Here is a 27,191-nt window from a genome sequence, read left to right on the forward strand (position 1 = left end):
GGAACAACAGAGACATATTCTTGGACTATTGTTATTGGTCACTTTTACATGTGTGATATAAATGTGTCATCTTTTAGTAACACATGATGACACAAGTATTGATTGTGCATTTAAGGACATGATGCACAATGACCTGCGTCACTTCTCTAGCATAACACAGGCTCTACCAGCACTTGGGTTTGGATGGAAAATAATATTAAACATGTTTCAGTTTGGCGAACAAGAACATGACTCTCCGTGTTGAAGTTAACATGCTTCACCTCCACCCCCACAGTCCCAAACCCCCCCGGGTCAGTCGAGGTCCTGAGAAAAACAACCAGCTCCATTGAAGTCAGGTGGGGGGAAGCTCCTCTGATGACAGCTCCATCGTTCTTCTACAAACTGACTCACACTCCATCTCAGGGAGGAGGATACAACACCTCCAACACCAGCCACACTCTTGACTCCCTTCATTCTGGGACGTCCTACAACATCTCCATTGCCACCGTGGGTCCCATGGATTTTGAGAGTGAGAAGGTTCACATCTACATGGTTACTACAAGTAAGGATTTTATTTCTATACCCAAGCCCTGTCAACTTTCACCTTTACTATCTGGAGTAAAGTTTACATCTCTCCAGTTCTTTCAAAGAATCAGGACCCAGAACTAAAACCCAATATGCAGAACAACCAAAAACCTTTTACATAAGGCAGCACAGCTAATTTGACAGGATATGAAATTAAAGTTGCTCTAATGTTGCTGTTTTTCTCTTCATTTTTCTGTTTTTAGGGCCTTGCAGCATTACTGGGTTGAAGGTTGAAACCTTAAACACGACCACTGGACGTCTGGTTTGGAGTGAACCTCTGGGGAACAATAGTGAATATAAGTATCGTGTTCAGACGACAGGCTGCAGCTCCCAAAACCAAACCGTTCAAGTAGAAGCTGCAAATATCTCAGCGCTCACCCCTGGGACAAACTGCACCTTCTGTGTTTTCGTCATTGCAGTGGATGGCACTGAAGGAGAGGAAAACTGCACTTCACAGTACACTAGTAAGAATCCCACCTGTAACTTCTCGTTCTTTATTTCACATTGTCAAAGTGTTTGGTTATCTTTAATCTCTCCTTCTCTATATATGAACAGAACCTGAGACAGTACAAGTCAGTCTCTCCAGTCAAGGCTCCAATAGTTCAGTCCTGGTGTCGTGGACCAAACCTCCTGGGAATGTGGAACATTTTAAGGTTTATCTAAACAGCACGTCTTCAACTTTAGAGGAAAAAGAGCTGAGCTCTACCAGCAACTCCTCTCGGTTTGAGGGCCTTTCTGCAGGGACACTTTACAGTGCCAGAGTCTCCACATGTAGTGGACCCTTCAATGCATCATCTGAATACATCCGTAATGCAACTTGTGAGTATGATATATATATATATATATATATATATATATATATATATATATATAAGATTTTACCATTTAAAGCGCTTCATTTTACAGGTTTGCTTTGTCCCATTCACACTTCAGTATTAGGAATGGGGGACACTGGGTTCGAACCTAGGTCCCACTGTTTAGTGGACAAGCCTCTATCTCCTGAGCCATAGCTGCTTCATTTATTTCACAGTAGGACCGACAGAGACATATTCTTGGACTTTTGTTATTCGTCACTTTTACATGTGTACTATAAACGTGTGATCTCGGAGTCGTAGCAACACATGATGACACAAGTGTTGATGGTGCATTTAAGGACATGATTCACAATGACAGGCGTCACTTCTCTAGCATAACACAGGCTCTACCAGCACTTGGGTTTGGATGGAAAATAATATAAAACATGTTTCAGTTTGATGAACGAGAACATGACTCTCCCTGTTGAAGTTAACATGCCTCACCTCCACCCCCACAGTCCCAAACCCCCCCGGGTCAGTCAAGGTCCTGAGAAAAACAACCAGCTCCATTGAAGTCAGGTGGGAGGAAGCTCCTCTGATGAAAGCGCCATCGTTCTTCTACAAACTGACTCACACTCCATCTCAGGGAGGAGGATACAACACCTCCAACACCAGCCACACTCTTGACTCCCTTCATTCTGGGACGTCCTACAACATCTCCATCGCCACCGTGGGTCCCATGGATTTTGAGAGTGAGAAGGTTCACATCTACATGGTTACTACAAGTAAGGATTTTATTTCTATACCCAAGCCCTGTCAACTTTCACCTTTACTATCTGGAGTAAAGTTTACATCTCTCCAGTTCTTTCAAAGAATCAGGACCCAGAACTAAAACCCAATATGCAGAACAACCAAAAACCTTTTACATAAGGCAGCACAGCTAATTTGACAGGATATGAAATTAAAGTTGCTCTAATGTTGCTGTTTTTCTCTTCATTTTTCTGTTTTTAGGGCCTTGCAGCATTACTGGGTTGAAGGTTGAAACCTTAAACACGACCACTGGACGTCTGGTTTGGAGTAAACCTCTGGGGAACAATAGTGAATATAAGTATCGTGTTCAGACGACAGGCTGCAGCTCCCAAAACCAAACCGTTCAAGTAGAAGCTGCAAATATCTCAGCGCTCACCCCTGGGACAAACTGCACCTTCTGTGTTTTCGTCATTGCAGTGGATGGCACTGAAGGAGAGGAAAACTGCACTTCACAGTACACTAGTAAGAATCCCACCTGTAACTTCTCGTTCTTTATTTCACATTGTCAAAGTGTTTGGTTATCTTTAATCTCTCCTTCTCTATATATGAACAGAACCTGAGACAGTACAAGTCAGTCTCTCCAGTCAAGGCTCCAATAGTTCAGTCCTGGTGTCGTGGACCAAACCTCCTGGGAATGTGGAACATTTTAAGGTTTATCTAAACAGCACGTCTTCAACTTTAGAGGAAAAAGAGCTGAACTCTACCAGCAACTCCTTTCGGTTTGAGGGCCTGTCTGCAGGGACACTTTACAGTGCCAGAGTCTTCACATGTAGTGGACCCTTCAATGCATCATCTGAATACATCCGTAATGCAACTTGTGAGTATGATATATATATATATATATATATAAGATTTTACCATTTAAAGCGCTTCATTTTACAGGTTTGCTTTGTCCCATTCACACTTCAGTATTAGGAATGGGGGACACTGGGTTCGAACCTAGGTCCCACTGTTTAGTGGACAAGCCTCTATCTCCTGAGCCATAGCTGCTTCATTTATTTCACAGTAGGAACGACAGACACATATTCTTGGACTTTTGTTATTCGTCACTTTTACATGTGTGATATAAACGTGTGATCTCGGAGTCGTAGCAACACATGATGACACAAGTGTTGATGGTGCATTTAAGGACATGATTCACAATGACAGGCGTCACTTCTCTAGCATAACACAGGCTCTACCAGCACTTGGGTTTGGATGGAAAATAATATAAAACATGTTTCAGTTTGATGAACGAGAACATGACTCTCCGTGTTGAAGTTAACATGCCTCACCTCCACCCCCACAGTCCCAAACCCCCCCGGGTCAGTCAAGGTCCTGAGAAAAACAACCAGCTCCATTGAAGTCAGGTGGGAGGAAGCTCCTCTGATGAAAGCTCCATCGTTCTTCTACAAACTGACTCACACTCCATCTCAGGGAGGAGGATACAACACCTCCAACACCAGCCACACTCTTGACTCCCTTCATTCTGGGACGTCCTACAACATCTCCATCGCCACCGTGGGTCCCATGGATTTTGAGAGTGAGAAGGTTCACATCTACATGGTTACTACAAGTAAGGATTTTATTTCTATACCCAAGCCCTGTCAACTTTCACCTTTACTATCTGGAGTAAAGTTTACATCTCTCCAGTTCTTTCAAATAATCAGGACCCAGAACTAAAACCCAATATGCAGAACAACCAAAAACCTTTTACATAAGGCAGCACAGCTAATTTGACAGGATATGAAATTAAAGTTGCTCTAATGTTGCTGTTTTTCTCTTCATTTTCCTGTTTTTAGGGCCTTGCAGCATTACTGGGTTGAAGGTTGAAACCTTAAACACGACCACTGGACGTCTGGTTTGGAGTAAACCTCTGGGGAACAATAGTGAATATAAGTATCGTGTTCAGACGACAGGCTGCAGCTCCCAAAACCAAACCGTTCAAGTAGAAGCTGCAAATATCTCAGCGCTCACCCCTGGGACAAACTGCACCTTCTGTGTTTTCGTCATTGCAGTGGATGGCACTGAAGGAGAGGAAAACTGCACTTCACAGTACACTAGTAAGAATCCCACCTGTAACTTCTCGTTCTTTATTTCACATTGTCAAAGTGTTTGGTTATCTTTAATCTCTCCTTCTCTATATATGAACAGAACCTGAGACAGTACAAGTCAGTCTCTCCAGTCAAGGCTCCAATAGTTCAGTCCTGGTGTCGTGGACCAAACCTCCTGGGAATGTGGAACATTTTAAGGTTTATCTAAACAGCACGTCTTCAACTTTAGAGGAAAAAGAGCTGAACTCTACCAGCAACTCCTCTCGGTTTGAGGGCCTGTCTGCAGGGACACTTTACAGTGCCAGAGTCTCCACATGTAGTGGACCCTTCAATGCATCATCTGAATACATCCGTAATGCAACTTGTGAGTATGATATATATATATATATATAAGATTTTACCATTTAAAGCGCTTCATTTTACAGGTTTGCTTTGTCCCATTCACACTTCAGTATTAGGAATGGGGGACACTGGGTTCGAACCTAGGTCCCACTGTTTAGTGGACAAGCCTCTATCTCCTGAGCCATAGCTGCTTCATTTATTTCACAGTAGGAACGACAGAGACATATTCTTGGACTTTTGTTATTCGTCACTTTTACATGTGTACTATAAACGTGTGATCTCGGAGTCGTAGCAACACATGATGACACAAGTGTTGATGGTGCATTTAAGGACATGATTCACAATGACAGGCGTCACTTCTCTAGCATAACACAGGCTCTACCAGCACTTGGGTTTGGATGGAAAATAATATAAAACATGTTTCAGTTTGATGAACGAGAACATGACTCTCCGTGTTGAAGTTAACATGCCTCACCTCCACCCCCACAGTCCCAAACCCCCCCGGGTCAGTCAAGGTCCTGAGAAAAACAACCAGCTCCATTGAAGTCAGGTGGGAGGAAGCTCCTCTGATGAAAGCTCCATCGTTCTTCTACAAACTGACTCACACTCCATCTCAGGGAGGAGGATACAACACCTCCAACACCTCCAACACCAGCCACACTCTTGACTCCCTTCATTCTGGGACGTCCTACAACATCTCCATCGCCACCGTGGGTCCCATGGATTTTGAGAGTGAGAAGGTTCACATCTACATGGTTACTACAAGTAAGGATTTTATTTCTATACCCAAGCCCTGTCAACTTTCACCTTTACTATCTGGAGTAAAGTTTACATCTCTCCAGTTCTTTCAAATAATCAGGACCCAGAACTAAAACCCAATATGCAGAACAACCAAAAACCTTTTACATAAGGCAGCACAGCTAATTTGACAGGATATGAAATTAAATTTGCTCTAATGTTGCTGTTTTTCTCTTCATTTTTCTGTTTTTAGGGCCTTGCAGCATTACTGGGTTGAAGGTTGAAGCCTTAAACACGACCACTGGACATCTGGTTTGGAGTGAACCTCTGGGGTACAATAGTGAATATAAGTATCGTGTTCAGACGACAGGCTGCAGCTCCCAAAACCAAACCGTTCAAGTAAAAGCTGCAAATATCTCAGCGCTCACCCCTGGGACAAACTGCACCTTCTGTGTTTTCGTCATTGCAGTGGATGGCACTGAAGGAGAGGAAAACTGCACTTCACAGTACACTAGTAAGATCCCACCTGTAACTTCTCGTTCTTTATTTCACATTGTCAAAGTGTTTGGTTATCTTTAATCTCTCCTTCTCTATATATGAACAGAACCTGAGACAGTACAAGTCAGTCTCTCCAGTCAAGGCTCCAATAGTTCAGTCCTGGTGTCGTGGACCAAACCTCCTGGGAAGGTGGAATATTTTAAGGTTTATCTAAACAGCACGTCTTCAACTTTAGAAGAAAAAGAGCTGAGCTCTACCAGCAACTCCTCTCGGTTTGAGGGCCTGTCTGCGGGGACACTTTACAGTGCCAGAGTCTTCACATGTAGTGGACCCTTCAATGCATCATCTGAATACATCCATAATGCAACTTGTGAGTATGATATATATATGTATGATTTGTTCGACAGTAATGTGATGCATCAAAGGAAGGTTTTGTGTTATTTCCCTAACAATTGAATTTACACAAATCATGTTAATGTTGATGTTTTTGAAAAAATGCCGTTTTAGTTTCCAGCTTTTTGTTAGTTTAAATATACTAGCTCAAAATCTTGATGGTGCATTTAAGGACAGGATGCACAATGTCTTGATGATGTGCACAAGAACTCATGTGGAGAGGCAATATAAAACATGTTTCAGTTTGATGAATGAGAACATGACTCTCCGTGTTGTAGTCAACATGCTTCACCTCCACCCCCACAGTCCCAAACCCCCCCGGGTCAGTCGAGGTCCTGAGAAGAACAACCAGCTCCATTGAAGTCAGGTGGGGGGAAGCTCCTCTGATGACAGCTCGATCGTTCTTCTACAAACTGACTCACACTCCATCTCAGGGAGCAGGATCCAATCCCTCCAACACCTCCAACACCAGCCAAACATTTGACTCCCTGCTTCCTGGGACGTCCTACAACATCTCCATCGCCACAGTCGGAGTCATGGGTTTTGAGAGCGAGAAGATTCACATCTACATGGTTACTACAAGTAAGTTTTATTTCTCTAACCAAGCACTGTCACCTTTCACCTTTACTGTCTGGAGTAACATCTACCAAATGTCTTTTACACCATCAGTCGAGTTGCGTGTGGAGTCTGTTGTGGCTTGTATGACTCAAGAGGACAACATCACAGTCAAATGGGATCCTGTTGAATACACAGGAAGCTTTCATTACCGTTTCACGTGGACAAACCGCCATGGGCTCCAAAATATCACAACACAGAAAACCAATTATACGATATACGACCTGGATCCTGGCAGCCGACATAACTTTAGTGTCACCCCGGAGAACTCTGATGGGAAGCCGGGCATCACAACAATGAATTCCAGCTGCACAAGTACGGTCATAACTGCTTTTTTAAATTTACGTCTTTTTAAAGTTTTAAATAATTATGTATTTCATCAGTGCATGTATGAAAAACTGTGTGTTGTCGTTTTGTTTTAGGTGTGATGATGATTAAAAAGTGTTTAATTCTATTTTGAAGCTTACGTTGCTGACAGTGATCTCTGAATCATCAGAATAATATGCTTTCATGTAATTGTCTGTTTAACTAAGGCATTATTGGTGCTACTCTAACATACACACATTTCTGTTTGATTCTGCAGATGCAAGCCCAGTGAACAACTTAAAATGTGAAGGTCCAAACGAACCCGAGCCAAAAATCATCCTGTCCTGGAACAAACCCAGGGGCCAGCACTCCGGCTTACGGGTCACTGCCAATGACAGCCTCTTCGAAATCTTAACAAACACCACATATAATTATACTGTGCTCTACCCTCATCACAATATGAAATACTTGCATACTGTGGAGACACTGAGCTGTGGACTGCCCAGCCCTCCTGTGCCTTGTGTAAGCTCCACAGGCATTACAGGTAGGACGTTATGCATTATGAGAGCACAGCTTTAGAATACAAAAGCTAATGCAAGGTTTTTTTAGAATTTGTGACACATACAACAAACGTTTTTAAAGCCCTGCACCTCTGTGACAGCCATTGTTAACACGTTGACTAAAGAACTCCAAGGGTGAATTTCTTCAAATTTGGTATAAACATTCAGTCTGGCTCAAAGATGAACTGATTCGATTTCAGTATCCAAAGGTCAAGTTCACTTTAACCTCACAGAGCACGTGGTTTGCCTTGTGAATGCAACATGTCAGAAACACCCCAGGGGAATCCTCACACATTTTCTTCAAACATTCACATTGATCTCACACATGAGCTTGACCTGAATTTGGTGGTCAAAGGTTAAGGTCACTGTGACCTTGTGATCGCAAGTTTTTAGCAATATTGCCAGTGAATTTCTTCGGATTTGTTAAAAAACGTTCACTTGAACTCGAGCATGAACTGATTTGGTTCAAGGTGATAGAACCCTTCCACATTAGCCTCACAGAACATGCGTTGGGCCTCTTGAAAGTGATGACTCAGGTCTGTCTTCAGGGAATCTCTTAAAACGTTAGTAGATTTCAGAGGTTAAAGGTCAAAGATCACAGTGACCTCATATGAGTCTGGACAAAATGTAGGTGGTTAGCGTATCATTTGTTTTTTATTTGCTGAATTCTCTTTGCAGCTTTTCTTTAATATTTTTACGGGATATTTTCTCTTTTGTAATTTTCAAAAGTTCCTCCAATCCCACCCAACTATGAGAAACTGTTGACATTGACTGGGAAGACACACAACCAGTTCTCCCTTCAGATCAACAGAGAACTGCTGAATGACACCAAAGGGCCAGTCACACATGTTGGCGTGCTGGTGGCAAATAATCCTGTTGGTGGGTTTCTTTTTTTTTTCTTTAATGTCAGGATATTAAAATTGAAAGGCTTCTGACTTGTATCCTGGATATCAATTTGTTAGGTCCTAAGTGTTTCTCACTGTAACCTTTATTCTTTTCATATATTCAAAACAAAAACTTTCAAAGGCCAGTTACTGTATTTGCTCATTTCTTAATTTCTGTCCTTTCAGGTGTTGACACTTCAAATTTGAATAAGTACATAGGGAACACTTATGATCAGTGGAAGAAGGGGGAAACTCAAATATACCTGGCAACAGTCAAAGAGACCAACCCCCAGTCCCGCAGTGGAGAGAACCATCTGAATATAGAAGTAGGAGATCAAACTAAATGGAATGGCTACACTAATGGTGCTCTTGAAGCCACTGGACACTACCAGTAAGGACTAAATATGACACTGTGTACAATACCGTAACTTCTTAATTATTGCTGTGAGACTTTTTCATCAAAATGTAAAATTATAAAATGACAAAGGGCTGAATGAGTAACACATAGCTCTATTATTATTATTATATATTATTATGCATCTGGTGTCGGTGGTGAAACTCCTGCACCGACACTGTCCAGTAGATCAGAAATATTTTGGAATGCACAGACTCATAGATCAGTCACCTAAATAGGTCCGATTTTTGTTCATGAAGATCAGTGTAGTTCCTGCTCAACCAGATGTGCTAGCAAGCCATCCATATAGGGAGTCCAGAGGCCTCCTGCAGTGTGCAGATTCTGTTCCGACATGGCCTGTAGCTTCATTTCCCCTACTCTCTCCTCATGTCCTGCTTAAGCTGTCCTTTCAATAAAGGCAAAAAGAAAAGGCCAAAGTAGATTTGGCATTTGAGAGTCAAAGTGTAAAATCACAGAGTGATAAGATAAATGTTAAAGTTGGATTTTAAATCTCTTATCCTGCAGATATGCCATCGTGTTGTTCACCAATGTGACTCTGACTCCGGGTGAGCTTGTGAACTTTGAGAAGTCTCTGGCCTCAGTAACAGAGCTCTTCCTCTCTGTTATACTCCCACAAAACCCAGGTACAATCATACAACCTTGTTTTCTGTCTTAGTTTTTTATTCTCCATGAAACTGTCTTTTTCTGAAATTTCCTTTGTCTCTCTGATGAACCTTTGATTCCAGCTGTCATTGGCGTTGCTGTCGGAGCAACGCTTGGAATTTTTTGTATTCTTTTCATCATCCTCATTGGCTTCATAATCTACTGGAAAAGGTTGGCAGCTGCCATCACTGATATAAATAATGTATTATATAATAATTTACCATTATGTCCGTATGATTAAAAATCAATTCTAAACTCACCGTTTATGTTTTGTAGGTTTAACAGAAAAGAGCCGTCAGACATCCAGATTCAATCCATGAGGTAAGGGGTTTCATCGTTTCCAGTTAACTTCAAGTTTAAAGTAAATTGACAAGAGGAGTGGTTGTCAGTCAATGTTTCTTTTTCCTCTTTCCTTTTCCAGAGCCAAAGTGTAAGTAAAAAATCCTATAAATAAGAAAAGGTGGTCATGTCTATCAAGTATCTCACACAATTTAGAACAGTGTGAACTGTACTAAAGTGGTTCTTAGAACATCTCTCCCTTTATCTCTGGTGTCCGTGTGAGCAGGAGTGTGGCTGTGAGGATCGAGGACTACGAGCGGTACTACAAGAAGCAGAGGGCAGATTCCAACTGTGGCTTCGCTGAAGAGTTTGAGGTAAAACATAAATGCAGTCAGCCAGGGCTCCTGATATATGCAGCTATTCAAAGCACACAAACAAATATTTAGTCAGTTAGTAATTCTCTTATTTTTTTTAAACCTCTGTTAAATGATTTTGAACAGTTTTATAGCCTACCGCCCAAAAAAGCACACGACAGATACACAATATGGCATCCATCCATCCAATCATTAACCATTCATTTCTCCCGTCCTTTCTAAAGGACCTGAAGGCCGTTGGTACTGGTCAGTCGAGGACGAGCGCTCTGACCATAGAGAACAAGTCCAAGAACCGCTACAACAACGTGCTTCCATGTGAGTCACCTGCTCTCAACAGTAACACTGCTTAAATCATCGCCTGACATAGGTGTACCTGCTGCTATAATCATATTTAAGTTTGGACATTTAAAAACTGTCATCATGCATCTTGTAGTTCAGAGTTTATAGGGAATAGTCTGAAATCATTTCTATTTATTTCCATTCATTAACCTCCTTTGTCGCCTCCTAGACGACTTTTCTCGGGTGAAACTCTCGATCATCCATGGAAGTCCATTCGATGACTACATCAATGCTAACTACATGCCGGTGCGTACTGACACTCTCTGCCTCGGTCATCGCTTCAGAATTTAACAACATAACTGCTCATTATTTTGCTTCATGCAGTGATGTTCAAACTATTCCACCTTTGTCCACATTGAATTCGAGAGAAAGCTGAACGGGACGAATGTGTCGTGTTCTGTGATGATGTTTTTTTGTCTGGCAGGGTTACAACTCCAGGAAGGAGTTTATTGCAGCTCAGGGTCCTTTGCCCATCACAGTCAGCGATTTCTGGAGGATGATATGGGAGAAGAATGTACTGACCCTGGTGATGCTGACACGCTGTAACGAACAGGGACGAGTGAGTACAGACACAAACTTATACCCGCATACCTGTGCAGAGGCCCAACAAGGCCCTTGAATTCAATCACCAAATTGCACACCCTCATGGATATCAGTTATCAGATCCCTCAATATGCCTGAAAAGCACTATCTCACGATACTAAATAGGGTTAAGAAAAAATCCTAGAGCTGCATCTTTGTCCAGATTCGTTCTAAAATCGAAAATGCTGTTTCAAATCGACTAGAATGAGCTCATACCGCCACCAGGGCCGTGTTATGTAAGCTCCATGGCCAAAGCCCAACAGTCCCCGTACATTAAATGCAGGCACATGAGGGACTGTTTTCTCCTTCCAGGTAAAATGTGAGCAGTACTGGGGTTTTGACACCAAGAACTGTGAAAACATCACTGTGACAACAACCTCTGACATACCACTGGACGACTGGACCATCAGAGACTTTGACATAAAAAATGTAAGTGGCGACATGTTATACTATATATATGCAAAGAAACACACCTTTTAATCCATCACCTACCAGTGGTTATTTGGGATCTGTTTTGAGTTTGTGTTGTTCCTCAGGTTAAAACCGCAGAGACACGCTCTGTGCGTCAGTTCCACTTCACGGCCTGGCCGGATCACGGGGTGCCAGAAACCACTGAGCTCCTCATCGACTTCAGACATCTGGTCAGAGAGCATATGGACCAGTACTCCAGACACTCTCCTACAGTGGTCCACTGCAGGTCTGACTGAACACACACACTCACACACACACACACACACACACACACACACACACACACACACAAGCATCTGCCTTCAATCCTGTGTAACGTTCTTAGAAACATGAATCTGATGCTCCCCTTCTCTCTCCTGTGTTGTCTACCTTGTCTCCTCTCAGTGCTGGTGTTGGTCGTACAGGGACCTTCATAGCCATTGACCGTCTGATCTTCCAGATTGAAAGGGACGATAGCGTGGACATTTATGGCATCGTCCATGATCAGCGCATGCACCGGACCCTTATGGTGCAGACCGAGGTAGGACACGCTCATGTTCACTGTGGTTTGGATTGCACGTGTCTTCTTGTGCATGTTGTTTGGAATGATCCGTGTGCCGCAGCTCAGAAAACATTTTGTATTTGTCGCTCCTGCAGGATCAGTATGTGTTCCTAAACCAGTGCGCCATGGACATCATCAGGTCAAGAACTGGAACCAATGTCGATCTAATCTACCAAAACGTCGCTGCGCTTTCTGAATACGAGAACATTAAACCCAAGAAAGGTGGTCCCAAAGACTGATACAGCAATGAATAGGCAAGAGAAGCTGCTCAGGTCTCTCTTCATTCTCTTAGCAATGAGCTGAGCAGACATTGGTAAAAGGGAAGGCTTTAAATAGATTGTGCTGTATTTATTTTTATACCCGTGTCGTTCTCGTTGAGGAACTTGTAACTTTTCTGGATTTAAATGTGTTTCTTCTGATATTTATTTTCTCAAAAATGTTGAATGTCTGACAATAGGGAAGAATGGTCGTTGAGATTTGATGGTGGACATAGTCACAAAATCACCACATTTTTTCAGACCGTGTGTAAAACATCGGTCTTGGATTAGTTTGTACAAGTGATTTATTATTTTCTGCTTGCTTACTACTGTACATGACTTAATGTTGATTGCATTTTCAGCTCAGGTTATTTGTTGTATGCTTGTCAAGGCATTTTACATTGATGTGTGAAAAATTCTGAATGAGAAAAACTTGGACTGTTCATAGGAAACAATGTTTTCTGCATCATATCTTTTTGAAGATTGTCTGATGCTTTTACCAATTTAAACAATGTCTTTGAATAAAGTTGTGTTGTTGTTTGTTGTAGAATACGTTTTATTTGTATGTCCTGTAGTAAATGCACTGGATGCATTAGATTTTCTATACTTTCCACATTTTTACGATTGTACAACTTTTTGGTTGTCAGAGATTATATTTATGCCTGTGCTTTGTGAAACTTTTAAGAACATTTTGGTGTTCATCCTGCATCTGACTGTTGCAGATTAATTTTTAAGATTATGGGTGACATCATTAAACAAAAACTCAGGAACTCAAACAATGGAAAAGGACGTTTTATTGGTTAATGTGCTGTTAAGAAAACCCTTACTGCAAGAGTGTGTGTTTTGCATTGTTTTGTCCGTCTTTTCTACATTGTTAATTCCTAATAGAAACAACAGGGTTACATCACTTCCTGCTGCATATCTGTTCTCTCAGGGGAAACATCCTGTGATGTTGAAACCAGCAAAAGAGCAGAAGCTTAATTTTTTTCGTTCTTAAGGGCAGAATTTTCCACAAAGCGGGTTATGTATTTCTTCTTCTAAGGATAAATGATGTGGGCAGTTACGCAGCACCTTATAGAAATTGTTATTAAAATGATTGAAACGCCAAAAACAAGAGTAGCATATAGTCGTTAGGATGTCTTTGAGATGCTTTATGAAATGCTTGCTGGTACAATGCAAAATTAAAAATATTTTAGTAAGGTTTAAATATGTGTATACTGTTCAATTGTGGAATAAAATGGTATTAACAGATGTTACTACATTTTTTTATGTGTGTGGCTTGAATCTGTGTAAGTTTTGCATCGATCTCCTCTTGAAAATAATTAATTTGATTCAATATATATGGGCAATATATATAATTTCCCCCCTCCTCATTTGCTGTAAGCTGATGTCACAGAATACAGACAGTTGTGGTTCTGGATAAAATTGAACAAGCCGACGATTCCTCCACCAAGAAGGTTATGTTTTTACATGTGTCCATTTGATTTATGATTAAGACTACGCAAAACCTACTGGACCGATTCTCATGAAACTCATCATCACATGTCAATATCAGGAAATCTGGATCAGGGGACAAATCCACTTTCACTGATTGAAAAAAGCAAGACTGACAAAAATAAGTGTGCAATTTGATTCAGCTTGTTTAAATCTAAGGAAGCTGTTAGACCTTGGGGGGTGGTGTGCCCTCCACTGAGAGCCACTCTAGGTGAACGCCTGTCATAGAAGCTCTGTGCCAGCTGTGTTTGACATTACACTCTAGGGTTACACATTAACCAGGCACGTGCACAGATAGATCCCTAGTGATGCTCAAGCACAGGCCCTTTGGCCCTGGATGAGAAAAGTGCCCTTCTGCAGGAGCCCAATTTTTTCTTCATTCATCAATATTTAAGAATACAAATTACTGCCATCAACTTGTGAAACAGATGAGGGAGAATCAGTAACCCTACCTGGTCCAGAGGAGCCCATCACATCACTAACCCTAACATCAACATATTATTTGGTTATTCAATATGGCCTTGTTTTGTCTGTTTTTGCCTGTTATTCATTTATTTATTCAAATTGATAATTTGAGTTAGTTTGTTAACAAAATTAAATATATAAGTTGAAAATATCCTACCGTGTTTTTTTATTAATTTATTATTATTATTTTAATTTCATAAACAATTTTGGCGATGGGTGCCCTTTTTTTGGTTTGAGAACCCGCCCCCCAAAATGTCTCTGCAAGTGCCTGAAATTAACCCTAGCACCCTGACCCCTAACCCCTAACCCTAACTGAAGAATTCATTCTGCAAATAGTTTCTGAGTTGTGTCAGTCAAATGGAAGATATCAGAGGGATTCTGTGCTGCGTGCTGCAGAGGAGGATCGAGAGGTGGTGTGCTGCACCTCTGCATTATTCAGAGCTCCATTAAGTTTGCAGGTAGCTAAGTGCAGCCCCAGAGGATGAATAAATGATGCCATTTCAGTTTTTTATTTCATGAGGAAAACCACAGAGCGTCTTATGCATATTTCCAAAAGTTCTTGTTCCACAGCTCTTCCCTCCCATCAGACCTACACTCTGGACAACACAATGGTGTATTCACAGCAATCATTGTCCCATGGTTCAGCAGATGATCCCCACAAGGGGGTAATGTGAGATTTGTCAACATGTTGTTTTCATTAAAAACCTGATGTTTCCCACATGCTCCACCCCCCCACTCCTCATCCTTGCTTCATGTCTGTGATCCACAAGTTGAAAATAGATTTGGCATTTGACCCCCTCTGTTTCGTTTCCTAGTAGTACACTGAGAGTAGAGGCCATTATGACGGGAACCTAACCTGTAACCTGGGAAATTTAAATAGGACAGAAACTGCTGGAATTAAATGAGCCTGTAAATCCACGGTAATGGATTAGCTTCTGATTGAAGTGGTAATTTTTTTGTTTTTTAGCTGTTTCTGGAAATATAAATGATAAATATATGAGGGTTTGTGCTCACAGATAGATTTCCTGAGTGTTCTGTAAATGTGGCCGTTTATGTTTGGCCTGTAGCATAATATCAGCTTTGGTTGTGTCACTTTATCTCATTTGACCAAAGTAGGTTTAGGTCGGTAAAGCTGAGATGGACATTCAGTTTGCAGGAAGACACGGTGCAGTCACAATGGTCCCGCAATTCAAGGTAAGAAGACATGAACAACAGAGGAATCCGAGAAGAAGCTGTGGAACTTTGGTGTGGATGCAGATCAGATTTTCTCTGTTACAAATTTTGACAGGAGACAAAAGTCAAAGATCAGCTGCTTGTTTGGTAACAGAGCTGCTACTGGACCAGATGCTGTGCGGCCATCTCTCCACAGTGAGGCGCCATCATGCCTTCTACTCCTTCGTATTTAAAGGCGGAAAGGCGGGATCAACGATTCACACAGATTAAAAAGTGTTAAAAGAAAAGATGCAAGCATGTGATATTATTTTTCACATCTATCTATATATCTATCTATCTATCTATCTATCTATCTATCTATCTATCTATCTATCTATCTATCTATCTATCTATCTATCTATTTAAAAAAAATTCTGTATGTTTACTTCTGCAACAAACTGTCTCTTGTACTGTTTGCACTTTATCACTTAAATCACTACGTTCGATCTATCTATCTATCTATCTATCTATCTATCTATCTATCTATCTATCTATCTATCTATCTATCTATCTATCTATCTATCTATCTATCTATCACTGTCTGTCTGTCTGCATCTATCGACCAATATTTCTATCTATATATCTATCTATCTATCTATCTATCTATCTATCTATCTATCTATCTATCTATCTATCTATCTATCTATCTATCTATCTATCTATCTATCTATCTATCTATCTATCTATCTATTTAAAAAAATTCTGTATGTTTACTTCTGCAACAAACTGTCTCTTGTACTGTTTGCACTTTATCACTTAAATCACTACGTTTACACTTTTAGAGAACCTTATGCTGCTGTACTTTAAAAATTCTGTATGTTTACTTCTGCAACAAACTGTCTCTTGTACTGTTTGCACTTTATCACTTAAATCACTACGTTAACACTTTTAGAAAACCTTATGCTGCTGTACTTAAAAAATTATGTATGTTTACTTAGTATTAGGACATGTCTTGTGTTATCTGTTGTGCCTGTGCACTTTATATGTTTTACTGTGGGAGAGTGGGAAACGTCGTATCGATTCCTTGTATGTTCTGAACATGTTAAGAAATTGACAATAAAGCTACTTTAACTATCTAACCCTAAATAGGATTTCAAATGTAATTCAAATAATTGGAGACTTTTCAAATACTTGATGAATCAACTTCATTTTGGCCCATTAACAAACTTCAAGTCATAATTATGAGATACTAAGTCATCATTTTCAGTTCGTCATTCAAATGGATCTTAATTCCTTCTCATTCCAGTGGCGGAAATGGGTTTTCCATGATGTACGTCACACAAACAACTGGATGTCGACACTCGGTGTCTCCGCCATTCAAGCAGTGCAGTGCGCTGCTGCGGCCACAGGTGTCGCCAGAATCTCCCGATGCGGCGGCCACACAGGCGGGCAGCAGCGGGGCAGATGAGCCGCAGCAGCAGCAGCAGAGGCAGCGGGAGGATCCAGTCGGTCCAGCCTCCACACTCTCCATGTTGAAACACCGCAACTTCTCCTCCAGCCGACTCTGAACCGTCCAGCACAGCCACTGCCCCCGCCGGCTAACAGTCCCGTGCTATGCCCGCTGGACTCGGGAGGAAGCCCGGAAACAACCGCAGGAGCGCCGCTGCCTACGCCGAGTGAGTTGGGTGTTGTAGCCGCTTGTCTTTCCCTCCAGCAGCCGAAAGATAACTTGCTCCTATTCGAGCTACTTCAACTAAAGTCTGCTCTACGTGCTAACTCGCGCTAACTAGCATATATAGCACGGACTTGTCGATAAGGGGAGGGTGTGTTTTGTGTCGTATTTCAGAGGCTTTGTGGACATTTTAACGACGCGCTGTTCGGAGGAATGTCTTCAGCCATCGTAGTAACGTTATCTGTGTGTTAGCTGTCTAGCCCGGTTAGTGGCTAGCGGTACTAGCTAGCTGCATAAAGTAAAAAATCCCATCTCCACGTTAGCGGGTCACGCATGCTGATGCAGCCGGGGCTGGCACTTGTTTTCACTGCGAACCTAAACGATGTGTAGGAGACGAGGTTTCACTTTCATTTCCTCGTATTTGGTCCGATCCTGTCGCGAGTGCACCGGCGGAAAGATGTGCACCGGCGGACCGATGTGTGGGGGAGATCGGACCCCCTGAATAACGGCGCAAGTGGCGGAGCAGCAATCGCATCGGAATAACCACCAGACACGCATTGCTGTCAGCGGTGCATACAAAACATCCCCCCCATTACTCAAAACACTCAGTTGTTGTGTCACGGAACGCACGACGTGTTGCACATCGTGTGCATGTGTATAACGTGAAGACACAATGCCGGTGTGAAAGGTGATTTGCAGGAGACCAAGGGAGGTGGGCAGACATTTAAAGGTCAAACAGGATATGCGGTGCAGGCCTAGACATCTTGAGGTTCAACTGGTGTTGCTGGTTTGATGCCAAAGCTGCAACCTTTTGTCGTGTTCACCTCCAGTACCAGCGTTATGACTGTCAACAGGCAGACACATCTCTCCTTAGGACACTGGGTGATGTTGAGCATTGTTATTAATGGTTTGTAAGATTATACACAGGATGTTTTTGTCCAAAGTTCAGCTTCAAGAATGAACCAGATAGATAAGCTGCCAATATTGGCTTGTAGCTGTGTGTGTGCATACATTTTAGCCAGGGAGAAGAAGACATTACAATACATTCATTGCCTGATGAATGGCAAACAGAAAACGTGATGTAAATACTCACAACACTACCAAATACTCACAGCATGAACAAATACTTGCAATACGATTAAATACTCGCAACACAACCAAATACTAAAAACAAAACCAAATGCTCACAATATGGTAAAATGCTCAAAACACAAAATAATGCATACAACATTACCAAATACTCACAACACAAATAAATGCTCACAATACTTCTAAACACTAACAACAGCCCCAATTACTCACAACACAACCAAATACTCACAACACCACAAGTGCCACTTCACCTCATTTACCTCGGCCTATTCTCAGTGCAGACAAATATAGAGGAGCTCATCATCTTTAACGGTGTGGCATTGTGTGGCGTTGTGCTTTGCCAGACATGACAGTAACACAGAAGTGCACTATAGTTAATAGTTAAAAAAGACTACTGGAACGTGTCCCCCAAGAGAAGGCAATCCAAGCACAAGAGGAAATGATTACCAGACTGCTGGAAGTGAAGTGTTAGGTGATATCCGGGAAATTGCTGCAGACTGAGAAAAGACGGTTTAACAGGCCATCTCTCGTTCCTGACTTTGTCTTTTTCTCTCAAAGCTCTGCAATGTCCTAATTTGCTTTTGCTTTAGCCTCTCTGTGACCTGTAGGCACCTTTAGTCGACTCAATCCTTCAGATTAGGTTATACGGAACATTAACGGGATAATGTCCAGTATTAGGATTCTCTGTCAGACTCACGTTGGAGGACAAAAATTGATCTGATATTGATGACTGCGAGTGGTGCCAATAGCACAGATGATAACATGTTATACATTTGAAGGTCATTGATGCTGAGTGGCAATCGGAAGTGGGTCATAAGATCAATAATGACTGACACTACTTGCATTTGCCTCTGGTTTTGAAAAAGTCTGCTTCAAATAGTCAACAGCTAATTATGTGTGTAACATTTTAATAACAACCCTAGTTATATATGACACTAGTGGCCGAAGAGTGAACTGTACTCAGCATCCAGTTGCATGTGCATGTGCTTGAACTGTATAATAAACATATTCTTTCTAATGATGGGAGGTTTTCAGTGGTGATGTGTCAACACCCACGCATGTCTGGTCATGCCACGTGACAGTCTACCTTGGACTAATCAGGCGGGGATATTTAATGGCATTGGTCCCTAAGCCTATCAACTTCAACTGTGGCATTGCCCTGTCATGACTGACGAATGGCGAGAGAGTGTTTTGTCAGTGAAGGGGTAAGAGCATGGTGAGAATCTGAAGTGATGTTTGACTCACATGCTGTGGGTTGTTAGTGCAGTTTCATCCCTGCTTTTTAGAGCAGGGAAGACACAGCAACAGATGTCCCAACTTCCATGCTGTGCTGTGAGGAATTCTCAGAAAATGTCCAACCACATACCGTACATGTGGCTCTACAGAAGAAAACACTCAGGGGGGTCCTGGTAGTGTAGAGGATGAAGACACTGATTGTGTAGCGAAGGTCGTCCTCCCCTCTCTCCCTTATTTACATTAAAATCTCTAATATCCATTAAAAGAATACAAGGATAATAAAAGAAAGATTGTTGATGAAAAGTAGCCACCTTGTGCCAGGATGTCAAAACTGGGGAAGGGGTGTTCTTACTTTTTCTAAATTCAGTCGAGCAGTTTCAGGATTGTTTGTCATCAGAAATGATCAGCTTGATCTTTCTTCTAGCTTTTATTTCAACCTGTGACACTATGGAAAGACAGGCCATGTGAGGGAGAGTTGTCTGTTGTTATTCTGGTCTATTTAAGCTGCATTTTTGCATGTGAAGTGCTTTATTCGACTTGTTGCTTCATGCTGAAAATGGATCTAAGCTTTCCCCAACATCTAGTGGGGGAATCTAGGTTAATACTGCCCCATATTGAATCGGTCTCTCTGCCCCCAGAGAGCAAATGCACTTTTAGCAGCTTTTATTGTGCCAAGATTCCCCTCCCTTGGTCCTGCAAAATGTTTTCGCCTGAGTTACTTTACAGCTGTACGTTGCCCTTTATGTCTAAAAACAGGCTCCTCTCTCTCAGAATGTCACTATGCCAGTGCCAACATTTTCATTTTATGACTGTATCATTAAATGGATAAAAAGGCACACAATGTGACATATGCTGTACGCTCCCATATAAAGTATCCAAATGCAAACATTGTTCATAGAGACATCACACTTGACAAGCAACATTACATCACTGTGAATTTTGTCATCCCAAACCCACTCTGGACCAAAATATAGCTGTTTTAATATGAGCTATTCCTTATGTTAATGACGGTGCTTTAACACCCTGTAATGTATGGATACAGCCGTCCTTTTGTGACGGTCCCACATTGATCTTGGGAAGCAGCGTCTTCTTTTCTCATTACAGCTGTGAGACAAAGACAAGCTGTTACCCTTTTTAAAGACCTCGGAAACTGGAAACTCTTTTTCTATTATTAGATTTCATGTTGGTTGCAGTGTGACTTTAATGCTACCTTATGTAATGTATCTCGGTGATCAGCGACAAGCGATTTCAAGTCTACGTCTGCTACGTAAAGGTCACTAGTTCTATGTTTTTCCTTCGAAAACAGTGGATAACACAACAATAACAATGATGCTGTACCAAAATCATAATATTTTAGGTCAACAGCCGCCTGATCTCAAACTGAGCCCAACAGACTCCTCTCAATAGCTTCTGGAGCAGTGACATATTGTGTCTAAATGGACTAAGGAGCCTTTTTTCTACTGCATAATAAAGGTTTTGTTTATACCTTTTCTACCTTTTTTACACTCCAATGAAGCGTCCATAGAGAGCCAGTCAAAACTAGATTTTGTGAATATTAAACATTATTTGGACGCAGAGGTCAGTGACTTGGAGCTCAGGCAAATTAAGACATGTTGGTTATTATCATTAACAGATCATTTGAGACAACATTCACCTGCAGCTCCTCGGGTTTAGCCGGTGCTCAGTGTTGCTGTCACCCTTTAAATAAACAAACATTTCCAGCAGTTCGCCATATCAGCTTTTACTAATTAAAACGTGTCCCCTGTTGGTTGTGTACTCTCTGCACACTGTTGTCAGTGTTCGTCAAAGAGAGTTTGTGAGGGAAGAACTGCCACTCTGTCACCATTGTACAAGCAGGAGGGATTTGAGTGATTCCAACAATTCTAGCATTTGATTGAGACATCTTTTGTTATTGAGGATCATGTCGTATCACTGTCATGGATTTGATTCTCTCAACTAAACTTTCATTAATATTTATGATATTTTACTTGCTATATAAACCCATGATGCTGACATGTGTTGTTACACCTTTGTTACATCTCTTCTTAAGGTCGATAATATATATATATATATATATATATATATATATATATATTGTGTGTTCCTCACCTCATCCTGCCTCTTGCTTACATACCTATGTCACACACACAAATTTAGGGTTTGCTATTCACCCCGTGACCCTGTGACCGTTGTTCTTAGTCTGCTGTGTATGGTGCGTGTATTTATAGAGCAGGTTTAACACCATAGATCCACTGCACTTCTTTTCACAGAGGCAGTTACTGCCGGAGCATTCTCACGGTAGCTAGTGCCTCTGCAATCAATATCCACCTCTCACTCATCTCAAGCTGAACGTATGGAGCTGCTGCTTGTGTGAAACCTTCCAATTTTACTCTGGACCCTGTGTTTTTACTTTGCTGGTATAGTTTTCTAAACCCCCCCAAAACAGTGATCCATTATTCTACAAATTACCTTTTGCGAGGCCTCAACGCACATGTCGATCTTCATATCCTGATTTGTTTCATATCCTTATCTTCCTGGCCGACCTTGCAGAGCGATTTTGTAATGTACACAATCCCAGAAAATGATTGGCACTGTGAGGCACACACCACACGTCAAATGCCTATCTTCAGTTGCAAGGGGTAAGCTGCATTATCTGTGTTGCGTTAGCAGCAGGTTTGTTGTAGTTTTATCACATTCTTTTATCAGAGTTTTTATTATGAAAGAGGTGATACTGAGAGGCTTGATTACGTCATGGTTTTAACATCATCCTGTTAAAGCCCTCTTTGGAGGGTCATCTTGTTGCTCTGTGGAGACAGAATCAGCTTGGCTCCAATTTTTGGCATCTGGCTACTGATGGTTTCTTGTCCTGACATTTTATAAGCTTCAAACAAATCAGTTAATCACCATTAATGTAGGGTCACAATGTTGTTGACTTAGAGAATGAGCACTCAAGTTTCAGCGTTGTATTTGTGTGTCTCTCCGTGGAGTAGTCAGGTGAGGGGCAGAAACTGCACTAAACCACACGCTAAGGAAACTTGTGCTCAAATGTAGCCATCCTTGCCAAGCAGCTTTAAGAAACCAAGCATCAACTTAACCTTTAAGAAAGACCTTGAATTTCCCAGCATGGACGGATCATTGTCTCATTTCAGTTTTAAATTTATACTCTGAAAATCTATAAGGCTCACCGTGTGTATGGGAAAAGCTGGCTTTAAAAGGCTTGCAGTGGCCATAAACAGTTTGAATTATGTTTTTACAATGATTTTCTAATGGTATCACTCAGATAAAAAAAACCTTCATTGAAACTTCTTCAGCTTTTATCTCTCCACTCTCCATCTCTCTCTTATTCCTCTCCTTTCTTCCAGCCATCTGCTTTTGCTCTTTTGTAATCAGGCAGACAAGACCGGATCTGAATTTTCTGCTGAACGCACACAGATAAAATTAATATTGATCCTCTAATCTTTCTCCCAATATGTGAGCAAACGAGTGTATTTTTCTAAAATGTCAGAGAATTCCTTTAAATGCCAAGTTATGTTATCTACTTCACCCAGATAGACGCAGTGAAGTGCACTGATGGTCGATCTGATTGGATTCACAGTCTTTTTCCTGTCCTGGGTTGATGTTACTCTGCTTTAGTGAACAGACATCTCTTTCAGGGGGATGGAGACTTAATTGACTGCTATTGATTTTTAAGTCTTCGATTAACTCCCATTGGGGAGTGACAGAGAATTGAGGTTAAGCATAAACGTGAATGGAGCAAACAGAAACTTATGTAATGTTTAGTATAACCACACCATAGTATTGGCATTTTAAGACACATTGTCCTCGCTCTCCATGCACCGAACTCTTATAAAAGCTGCTTTGCTATTATTCTTCACTAACATTTGATGATAAACCTGGTGATCACATACTTGTTTAAAAACCTTATCCGCAAACATAAATGTAAATAGTCATTATATTTACAGCAAAATGCTTTTTTTATACTTGAAAATGGCTGAGCCAGTGCTAAAAAAAACGCTGCTGATATAATGAGTGTACAGCAGTACAGTACATTATCTAGAGTAAAGGCCAGTGTGACATTTACTCACAGTATGTGGCTCCTCAGGCTGCACAGGGCATACTTGTCCCGGTAAATGACATTGTCGTTGTTCACTTGAAGTTAGGGTTTTACTTGAACTTGCGACATTAACTTCATAAATATCTGTCATAATGTGTTATTGCTATATTAGGTCACATTTTCTTGTCTAGAATAAAGTATTGGGATGTCGGACCTTGCTGTTGTTTACTGTTTGGCTCATTTAGCTGGATCCTGTTCAACAGTTGTTGTTAGTTTTAGTGTATCAACTCAGAGTAGAACCCTCAGTTGAAAGACAACAGGACTGCAGAGTAGGAGGGTGTTTTATGTCTGGAAGGCATTTGAGTGTACCTAATAGTGGTTTCCCAAGACCCAGTGGCTTTCCTGTAAAGTCTGTGTCTCAGGCGTCAAATTTGTCTGCATCCATGCAGGGAGAGTGATTCATTTTATGGTCTGCTTTGTCTTGGATTGGAGTAGTGGTGTGGAGCTTCCCTCTATAAAGGGTCATTTCAATTTATAATGTCTGTTTTGGGGCCATGTTGAATTACTGAACACATATATCACACTCACCTCTCTAATGCTATTGCTGGAACTGCTGTTCTCTTTGGTGAAGCGTCTCATGTCAGATGGAATGATGAGGCTACTCATGGCTGGTTTCCGCAAAAACAAGTTGCTCCAAAGACCTCCCAGTTTTGGTAGTGCCACATGAGGCTAACAAATACAGTAATTCAGCCCTAGTATCAAACTCTGTGCTAACTTTGGTCAGTTGGTTGGTATATATGACTTAGATTTTTCTAATGCACAACATAACATTGGACAATGAGATGCGATGAAAATATGTATGTAGCTCGAAACCACATTAACATTATATGCATCCTTACAAAGTACAAGTATATCTGCAACTCATAGCAAAAATCTGTAGCCCAAAGATTATTAGTCATTAGTTAGTATCCATTTTGCCTGACTTTCTCACCACTACAATTGTCTCAGTTGAAGCACATGGCCTTTGTGTTGTTTTCCCTAATTGAGCCAGAGACACAACTGCAAATCGGTGGGAAAGGCACTGGCCTGGACTCCTGGGAGTCAGTCCTGGCTCTCTGCAGGGAAAGTTGGCGAGCTGACAGTTCTCTGATGTAAATGTGACTTGGTTGTATGTTTGGAGAGTAGCTCGCAGAGCACTGGTTATGCAATATGCATGTGGCAGTGTTTCACCCCGTATAGATTTCAATATGCAGAGCTAGTGTGGCTAATTGTCCCCTTTCGGAGTTTAATCTGGCTCCTTTGCTATTAGCTACAAGAAAAAATGTAAAAGTAAAAGACGGCGCCACAGGTCTCTTAACCAAATTATAGTTCTGAACACTGACTCTCTTGAGCCAATGCTGTGCACTTTTCCTCCGGTCTTCAGTTCTGTATTGAATGAAAGGTTTCTAAATGGCATGTGGTTCATCCCTTATGAACAGTTACTTAAACATCTGGTCTCAGTGAGGGAATGTAGGGCAGTGTGTGTATGAAAATTTGGACAAAGTTCATTCATCCAAATCATGCCACACCCTGGGTCATATTGTCTTCCTTCAGATTTCTCTCTTTTTTCCTGCACCAATTTTACATTTTATATACATTCTTGTATGTGTGTCATGTCATAAAAATCTGTCTTCTCTTATTTTGATAATGCCATGCCCTCTGGGACCATCCTCACCTCCCCTATCCCCCTCTCCTCCATGTCTTTATATTTTCCTCTTGTTGCTGTCTCCGTTTGGCTCCGTCTCCTCAGCACCGCCTCTCCTCTTTGTCTTTGTCCCTCAAACGCCGTCAACTCTAGGATTCTCTCTCAGCTCACTTCTGATTTAGGTTAGACATACTCAAGTGTTGTGGCTTCCTCCTTTTCTTAGCGATAGGATTTAAAGGCAAAGGTTCCTCCAAGATACCCAACCCATTTAACACTTGTTGGCTTCTTGTCGGGGAAGCTGAGGGGTTTGCCACAGAGATACAAGTTTTTTTTTTACTACTATTATAACTCATTTCATATTGGTACATGACTGAAATAAAGTTGTGACTATGTAATGTGTATGTTGTGTATTAGGGGTATATGTGTTTGTGTGCATACTGTTGTATGATTTGATGTGCTTTATGTTTTGGAATTTGATGATTATCTCACACTCCAGCTGTTGGAGAATGCATTGTTCTCTCTCTCAAGAGGCATTTTAAGGAAAAACAAAAGGCCACAATGGGATGATGAATTCACAATTATTAAATCTAACAATATATTTCAAGTACTGATTAGAATGACAGACCACATTTAAATGAACAATCATGATCTTTTAATATGAACGTTATACTGTCACGCAGGAGTCAGATACCTCCAGTAACTCTGGATACATATCGTACCAAGGTGTGTATTTGTTTAGTGTTACCCTTTGCAGTAATGTTGTGTAAATGTGGTAGTGTGTCTTAGCTCTCATTGTTTGGATATGGTTATTTGTAATCATTGGTGTGTTTCTGTTGACTTAACAAACACACAATGAATAGAATCCTGTTTCTTACCACGTAATATAATTTCACATGCTACCAGCTAAACTGTTTTTTCTTCTTCATTTATTTGGATTCATGATCGTTCAAGTCATTCTTTTGCCCCAAATCTCCAGTAGCTGGTGACTAGCTGCTACTATCTGAGGGTGGTGTGTGTGTCAGGTGGCAAACAGATTATGCACTTGGCCCAGGGTGACGTCAGCGGCTCCCTTAGGACTGGGAATGGGTGGGGTCCTGCTCTCCTTAGCATAGTGGTGTGAACAGGAGGAGCATGGGAAGAGGAGACACTGGGAGTAAGGCGGTTTGTACTGTGTCAGTAAGAGTGAAACCTTTCTCCTACTTTTGTACCTCTGCAGGTGAGACAGGCTGCACCCACAAAGGATCCTGGATGCGGTGTCTCCTGCGGCTCATGTGAAAGGTAAGCTGAGCTTTCACCTGTTGGCCCCCTCTTTAATGTCTTAATAATACATATGCTTAATTAAATGGGTTAGCTGTCTGCAAGCTTCAATTAATTAAAAGGCTTGTGTCACTCATATGCTAGAGTTAGAGGTTAAGATTGGATTTGTAGACCTGTTTAATCAGTCTAATTTCAAACTGACATAAATAAGAGCACATTTTCACCTAGGGCTGCCAGGAGGCATAACTCACTTTCTGAGCAGAAGAGAGAATTAGAGCATGTCTCTTAAGGTGTGAAATAGATGTACTTTGTGTTTATGCCAGGTTTTATTAGATTTTAACATAGGTGCTTAGAGCTGTTTGATTAAGTGCTGCACCGCAAGGCTGTTTTAGTGTCTTTTGCTTGTCCGTGTGAGTTGCAGTTGTGTGCTGCCGGTCCGACAGACCTCTGCAGCTTACAGGGTGTGTCAGGTTCATTTGGGTTAGAAGGGAGTAAATGTTTGAGGTTGCACAACGACAGTTGGCTACAGAATTATACTTCAGAGAGATCCTCAAAGCTGCATACCCAGCAGTTTGCCTGGACTACGTGTTGATCTTTTATACAGTGGCAGAAAAAGGGTAATGACTAGTTGCTGTTCCTTTTTTGAGC

The 27,191-nt window shown here is 41.4% G+C and overlaps 2 protein-coding genes across 4 annotated transcripts in view; both read left to right on the forward strand.

Moving 5' to 3' along the window:
• The window catches only part of ptprja (protein tyrosine phosphatase receptor type Ja), a 34,176-nt gene extending 20,487 nt beyond the window's left edge, over positions 1-13,689 (forward strand). Inside the window, exons 14-42 of one of the 3 annotated variants that reach the window (XM_062389336.1) lie at positions 275-541; positions 768-1,028; positions 1,120-1,383; positions 1,877-2,143; positions 2,370-2,630; positions 2,722-2,985; positions 3,457-3,723; positions 3,950-4,210; positions 4,302-4,565; positions 5,033-5,308; positions 5,535-5,795; positions 5,886-6,149; positions 6,479-6,754; positions 6,842-7,102; positions 7,371-7,637; positions 8,383-8,532; positions 8,724-8,928; positions 9,457-9,575; positions 9,678-9,765; positions 9,871-9,915; positions 10,016-10,024; positions 10,160-10,247; positions 10,472-10,562; positions 10,756-10,832; positions 11,011-11,145; positions 11,481-11,597; positions 11,705-11,865; positions 12,024-12,159; positions 12,276-13,689. In XM_062389336.1, the coding sequence (XP_062245320.1) occupies positions 275-541; positions 768-1,028; positions 1,120-1,383; positions 1,877-2,143; positions 2,370-2,630; positions 2,722-2,985; positions 3,457-3,723; positions 3,950-4,210; positions 4,302-4,565; positions 5,033-5,308; positions 5,535-5,795; positions 5,886-6,149; positions 6,479-6,754; positions 6,842-7,102; positions 7,371-7,637; positions 8,383-8,532; positions 8,724-8,928; positions 9,457-9,575; positions 9,678-9,765; positions 9,871-9,915; positions 10,016-10,024; positions 10,160-10,247; positions 10,472-10,562; positions 10,756-10,832; positions 11,011-11,145; positions 11,481-11,597; positions 11,705-11,865; positions 12,024-12,159; positions 12,276-12,419 (5,546 nt within the window). In that variant the 3' untranslated portion in view covers positions 12,420-13,689. The remainder of the gene's footprint in view (positions 1-274; positions 542-767; positions 1,029-1,119; positions 1,384-1,876; positions 2,144-2,369; positions 2,631-2,721; positions 2,986-3,456; positions 3,724-3,949; positions 4,211-4,301; positions 4,566-5,032; positions 5,309-5,534; positions 5,796-5,885; positions 6,150-6,478; positions 6,755-6,841; positions 7,103-7,370; positions 7,638-8,382; positions 8,533-8,723; positions 8,929-9,456; positions 9,576-9,677; positions 9,766-9,870; positions 9,916-10,015; positions 10,025-10,159; positions 10,248-10,471; positions 10,563-10,755; positions 10,833-11,010; positions 11,146-11,480; positions 11,598-11,704; positions 11,866-12,023; positions 12,160-12,275) is intronic. The other 2 variants (XM_062389337.1, XM_062389338.1) reach the window with 2 other exon arrangements.
• A 3,289-nt stretch (positions 13,690-16,978) lies between these two features.
• The window catches only part of osbpl5 (oxysterol binding protein-like 5), a 36,082-nt gene continuing 25,869 nt past the window's right edge, over positions 16,979-27,191 (forward strand). Inside the window, exons 1-2 of the mRNA XM_062389861.1 lie at positions 16,979-17,224; positions 26,503-26,564. The gene's annotated coding sequence lies outside the window, so the exon portion shown is untranslated. The remainder of the gene's footprint in view (positions 17,225-26,502; positions 26,565-27,191) is intronic.

Source organism: Platichthys flesus, chromosome 6 (genome assembly GCF_949316205.1).
Source record: "Platichthys flesus chromosome 6, fPlaFle2.1, whole genome shotgun sequence".
NCBI classification, from domain to species: domain Eukaryota; kingdom Metazoa; phylum Chordata; class Actinopteri; order Pleuronectiformes; family Pleuronectidae; genus Platichthys; species Platichthys flesus.